The sequence below is a fragment of the Anarrhichthys ocellatus genome, unplaced genomic scaffold, assembly GCF_004355925.1.
Source record: "Anarrhichthys ocellatus isolate YVR2014 unplaced genomic scaffold, GSC_Weel_1.0 scaffold10, whole genome shotgun sequence".
NCBI lineage: Eukaryota > Metazoa > Chordata > Actinopteri > Perciformes > Anarhichadidae > Anarrhichthys > Anarrhichthys ocellatus.
Window position 1 is genome coordinate 583,392 of NW_022280040.1, and position 6,119 is coordinate 589,510.

At 43.6% G+C, this 6,119-nt stretch overlaps 1 protein-coding gene across 1 annotated transcript; it reads left to right on the forward strand.

Moving 5' to 3' along the window:
- Window positions 1-516: 516 nt before the first annotated feature.
- plcxd2 (phosphatidylinositol-specific phospholipase C, X domain containing 2) lies at window positions 517-5,269 on the forward strand. The gene is made up of 8 exons (XM_031850534.1): window positions 517-619; window positions 778-914; window positions 1,094-1,213; window positions 1,692-1,745; window positions 1,870-2,025; window positions 2,794-2,904; window positions 3,169-3,299; window positions 5,110-5,269. Exons 1-8 carry the CDS (start codon window positions 517-519, stop codon window positions 5,267-5,269), a joined length of 972 nt encoding a protein of 323 aa, XP_031706394.1.
- Window positions 5,270-6,119: the final 850 nt, after the last annotated feature.

Here is a 6,119-nt window from a genome sequence, read left to right on the forward strand (position 1 = left end):
GTTGATTATAGACCACAACAAATCCGCCTACAATTGAGACAACTTTCTAATCTGTCACCTCTATCTGTCTGCAGGCCCTGCGTTTGTGGGTTTGCGTGTGTCCACGGGATGGTCTTCATACACACGCACACACGCACACGCACACACGAGGCAGGTAAAGCCAAGAAGCAGGAGAAGGGGATAACGAGGAGAATTTTGCTCTAAGAGGATTATCACGGTCGTTAGCTACCCGCCGGTCGGTCTCGTCAACGGATGCCTGGTTCGCCGGCTGGAGAACTGCACACCGCGACGCGCAGGCAATAACCTACCGAGAACCGGGCGAGGAAACGGGACGTCTTGAACCGGTCCTATGTGTTGCCTAGATTAACTGAGACATCGCAAGATGATCCGCGCTAGTTTTTACCTGTTGGGAGCGCACGGGATTCCGTCACCGGGATTGCATGTGCACTGGAAAGCGGTTTCCTGAGGCGAGGCGGGGCGGGGCGGGGCGGGGGGGGTTGACAAGCTGATATTGATATGAAGACCCGACCTGCGGGGATCGGCGATGTCAATGCCGACTGGATGGGTTCGCTCCCCTCCATGCTCAGTGCCATGCCGCTCAAACACCTCGCCGTGCCAGGTGAGCCATGTCCGTGCGTAAAGGTGTTTGGGTTTCTCCGCGTCTTTTCATCTGTCCATCATTGTACACTTCGGGAAGATAACAAAGCTGCACGGGTCAAAATTGGATGTGATCTGTTCATTTTTCTTTTCTCATCATCATTATCGTCTCTCTTGCAGGGTCTCACGATTCGTTCACCTACTGGGTAGATGTGCACGCTCCTGTGGGACCCGACCAGAAGGCATACGTGAAGTACCTCGCCACCATGTTCAGCGTCTTGGCCAAGAAAGTCATGGTGAAGTGGTCCATGACCCAGGTACTGAGTTCAGATCAGTGACATATACAAACCTAACCATCTCTGGAGCCAGATAGCTTGCAGATGACATATTCAATAATCTATTTTGGCCAGAAAATCTGTATGTTTCACAGCGTAACAGATGTGTCGGGTTTTGTGGCCAGTTGTTATAATGTAATATATAATTCCTGTATTCCTAGAACCTGACATTTAAAGAGCAGCTGGAGGCAGGAATTCGCTACTTTGATCTCCGGGTCTCCTCCAAACCAGGAGAGCAGGGAAATGAGATATACTTCATCCATGGCCTGTTTGGACACAAGGTGAGCGGTGGAGTATACTGACATTTTAAATGCTTGCATCATTAGGCTACAATCTCCTGCTCTTTCTTATTGTGATTTAAATATGTTTGATTTAATCAGTCACATTCCAGTATTATCCGTATTATGTTTAGTGTTTTTGTCTTTCTGGATCAGATGTCTGAAGTCCTCAAATAATCAAAAGTGCATTTGAATGTGTTTTCCAATAGTTCCGCTTATTCAGATGTCTGTCCTTTATTTTCGTCCAACAGCATGAGCAGAGAATGTGTTCTGCTAGCGTAGTGTTCCAGCTGACGTTGTCAGTAGTGGGATGGAGATGCCCTTGAACAGGGATCAAAGGTTGTGAGTTTAGTCGGAAGCATCCCTCTTCAGAAATGGGTGATTCTGACATGTGCCTGTCCCCCGTGTGAAACAGGGAGACCTTTTAGGTTCGATGCAGGAAAGTACCTCCAGCCTTTCATAGCTCTGTTCTCCCCCACAGGTGTGCGATGGCTTGTTAGAAGTCAACTCCTTCTTAAACCGACACAGGAAAGAGGTGAGAAGCGCTTTGCGTAGTGTTCTTTATGAAATACAATTTGAAGAAAGCGCAGATACACAAGCATGGTCATAGATAGAAGGAGTTGGCACACTTATGTGATTCGGATGTTTGAATGATTTAGGTAGTGTTTCTTGACTTCAACCACTACTATGCAATGGGAGCAGAGCATCATGTGTACCTCATCAACATGCTCAAGGAAGTGTTTGGCAGCAAGCTGTGTAACATCTGTGCAGTGGAGAGCATCACTCTGGACTACCTCTGGCAGAACAAATACCAGGTGAGATCAGAATTCATCCATGAAAGTGAACGTACAACGTTCCTCGAAACATTTCAAAACAATTTTTTTTTCACTTCCAACTAGTTTTTTTTGTGTGTGTGTGTGTGTGTATTGACTCCGGTGATCTCAGGCCATTTAAAGCTCATACATGTACAAGTAAAAGCAGCATGGAGGCGTGTGTTTATTGGACGGCCCATTTAACTCCTGTGGACAGGTAATCCTCAATTAGTCAATTAGTTATGACATCATCCCATTAACCCTTCTTCCATCATTTCCGTCTTTCATGGTATTTAGCATTGATCCTTTCTTCACACTCTCTTTCCATTTATCTTTATTCATCGTTTGGGGGGCTTTCCCTACATTTCTTCCTTGATTTCCTCATCTCGCACTCTTCATTTTAGTCTGTCTTCATGCATTTCTTTTTATATATACGCATACTCATATATGTGGACACGGGAAGCTCCACGTGGACATTCACGTATGTGTGCTTCCTGTTTTAGGTGCGATTTTGTTTCCTCGTGGTTCTCTGTGCATGTCCGTGTCTCATTCCGATGCTATCAGTTTAACTCCTGCTCCTATGACCCTAATCTGTGACTGGTTTAGTTGGCAAAGGAGTAGGAGAGAGAGTGTGCAGAGGATAGATTTGCACAATTACCAGCTCCAAAGGGCAGCCAGCTTTCTTGTTAAAAGTGTCACTGAGACACCCAATCAGTTGTGCAGTCTTTTAAACGTATCTATTCACTGTCTTTCATTTGCTTTTCTCCTCAGGTGATTGTGTTCTACCATCATCCATCTGCTCAGGGCATTCCTGTCATGTGGCCGGGAAACAAGATCCCCGCTCCCTGGGCGAACACCACCCAACCCAACAAGCTCACACAGGTCAGAAAACAACAATGGCTGTGAAAACTACTCAGCATGAAGGCAACCATGTATACTTCTTTCATCCCATTCAGCGGAAAATCAATACAAATATATCTGTGATTCGCTATTTTTACACGATGTAGGATTCAAGCTAAAAAATCACCAGTTTAGACATCAACTACACAAGCTGTGTCCACACTCCTCGCACACCTCACATCAAGGGGTGCTTTCGATGACATTTGCTGTGTTTCAACTGGGTGTGTTTGACATTCTCCTGTCTAGTTCCTGGAAACTACGCTGAGGGAAAGGGCCAAGCAGGGCTCCTTCCACGTGTCTCAGGCCATCCTCACACCCAAGGTTAACACCGTGGCCAAGGGCCTGGTCTGGGGGCTGCGCAGCTACCTGGTGGAAAGGTCAGTCACTACGTTTGGGGTATTTTATGAAGGTGGAGGGTGTGTGAATACATGCATTACAATGTCAACTTTTTTGGTGGTTTGGATACATTAAGCTTTACATATACCTTGCTATTAAACATGTGTCTAAGCATGCTTGAGCATGTATGTGCTGCTCATGCACCTTTGGACCTTGTCTGCTTCTCTTTTGCTCATTACTTTGGCATGCGGCCAGTAGAGGGCAGTACAGTAAATGCTACAAATGCATGCAGTAAAGAGGATCCTCATCTTTGCTCATGCTCTTGAAGAAGGGCCTTATCAACAAGAGCAAACTAAACACTTGGAGCAAATGCAACGTAATAAGAGAATGATGCAAACAATTTAAATAAGCCATTTTAAAGAATCACTCTCCAACACAGTCAATGGCTGTGTGTCATTACCTCCTATACACAAGTGGCGTTTCATGTTCTATTCTTGAAATGCATGACGGTGTAAACGCTGTTGTGTCCCATTTATCAATATGATGTAGATGTTTAAATTTATGGCATGAGATACATTAGAATTAAAACTGAAATAGATTAGGTGGCTTCCTCAACATTTTTTATTTATATATTATCATTGTACAAATTAAATAAATAACACGTCTGTGTGTGGCTGCAGATTTGTGGTGCTGTGTGTTGACATCGTGCCATGCTGCGCCCATCTAGACAACAATATGATTTCCTGAAGAAGCCTCTGTACATTTGTTGACCTATTGTTACTCATGCTTCCCTGTGATTGGCACAGCTATTTGTGTATCTCACCACACCCTCTGATGGAGAATGCAGTGTAGTAGTAAAACCAATGTCGATGTTTCTTCTACTTACAACAGGTTTACTGCCTATAAGAATCTGTCTAAGCATGCATCTTCAAGTTTGACGTCTCTGTTACAAAATTCTGTCACTTCACTGGTTTATTTAACTAAGGATTAGCTATAATCCTTTTTTATCCATTTCCAAACTATGGAGGATCAAACAGAAACTCATTTCATCTCTCAGATAAGAGATTTTACTTCCTATGCACGGACTAAATTATCTGCACAACTCCAGCAGCCATCTAGCTTGTTGAGCCAAAGCTTTTAGTGGAAATGACAGAGGAAATCCTGACTCAGAGGACATACCCACCATCCCCTCAAAAGTCAGAGAAACAGCCACTGGTGCTGGGGTATAAAACTCCTGGACGGACTCTCTGGCGAGACAGGAGGCGGCCTAATTTTGCACTTCCGAGGAAATGGGATTGTTTATCGCCGCTGGTTAAACATTCTGACTTCCTGGTTTTGTTCTGCTGGCGGCTCAAACACAGTGGAGAATTTAAGGGTGTTGGAAGTGATACAGCTACAGAGTCATGGCACAGTCTTTGTGTGTGTGTTTGTGCCTCTATGCCAAGAACCATAACAGAAAGTATTTGAATGCAAAGCAATGATTTTGAGACAATGGTGGTAAAGAACGCCCACACTGACAGACAGACAGACAGTCACAAACATCACTCACTTTAACCCTTCTTCCATCCGTACCGTTTTCTCCCACATCAAGATACTGTTTCTCAAATCCTTATCAGCAGCTTGTCATGAAATTTGGTGGACATTCAGCCAAGGAACAATTGATTGGAGTCTGGCAACGATAAAGCCATAACTATAACCCTTAGAGACGGAAACTTGGCCCTAGATATTTTAAATATGTTCACAAGGCCAGTGGATCAGTTTAAATTCAAGTAACAGTATATTTAGTGTAACAAAAAAAGGGGTGTCATTTTGTTGCCTTCTAATACAAACTCTCTTCTTTGCTGGCTCTAGAAACCTGCCAACCATCATGTCCTGGGTTGAGGCTCAGAGGCCGGGGGTGGAGGGGGTCAACATCATCACCTCTGACTTTGTGGAGCTCACCGACTTTGCCAACATTGTCATCAAACTCAACAACCTGCTGTTGTCTGAACAGGACCCTAAACGGAGATGACACATGTTTACAGGACCCCGCGGTGTGGTGGAGGTCGGAAGACAGATTCCTCCATCATTGTTGGATATATAGTTGTTCCATATTGCTGGAGTCCCAATTATTTATTTTCAATAATAATGTGTTATATTGCTTTGATACGTTTTTTTAGTTGTTATTTTTATCATCAGCTGGCAAATAGGTGTTTCTTTAACCGACAAGGTATCATTGCCTTGCTCAAGGGCACTTCAACACCAAGTTACACAGGGATACTATATGAGACAGGGACTCTTAAGACCCTCGTACGACACAAAACCTTTAGAACATCAGTTTGGGTTGCAGACGACTTTTTCACCCCCAACATCATCAAGTCCAAAAGAGGGAAATGAGCTGGAGCTCAGATTACCATCATCATAACGTCAACCAAATTCTGTCATAACACAGCTTTAGCTTCTTGATTCATTTCTCTACATTCTCTTTGGGGGGAAAACCGGAAATATACCACATTGGTACTATTTAAAGGCAATGCCGCACAGGTGACCATGCAGAAAACGACTCTCAGCTACCTGTGACCTGAACAATGATCGGTTTAACTTCTAAAATATTACAATCCTTGTCCTTGTTTTTTACATGTTCTGATCACATTACAGATTTTTTTTTATTATGATGAAAAGCTTTTTGAAATACTGCAGTCCTAGGTTTTTAAGATACTACTACAGACCACTAATACTAATAGGATTGTGAAGGTAAATTCCCGACATTATGGCAGTGGATTCGTTTACATTCCATTCACTATTGTAAACATTTGGGCAGTATTCTAATGTTGGGTTTTAAACTATGCACTTGGTGTTTTTTCAATAGTAAAAAGTGCAGT

Excerpts from the sequence above, each read along its gene's own strand:
- plcxd2 (XM_031850534.1), top strand. The coding sequence starts at position 517 with ATGAAGACCCGACCTGCGGGGATCGGCGATGTCAATGCCGACTGGATG. Across the intron at positions 2,026-2,793 it reads TCTGGCAGAACAAATACCAG|GTGATTGTGTTCTACCATCA; the intron begins GTGAGATCAGAA and ends TTTTCTCCTCAG. Across the intron at positions 3,300-5,109 it reads CGCAGCTACCTGGTGGAAAG|AAACCTGCCAACCATCATGT; the intron begins GTCAGTCACTAC and ends TGCTGGCTCTAG.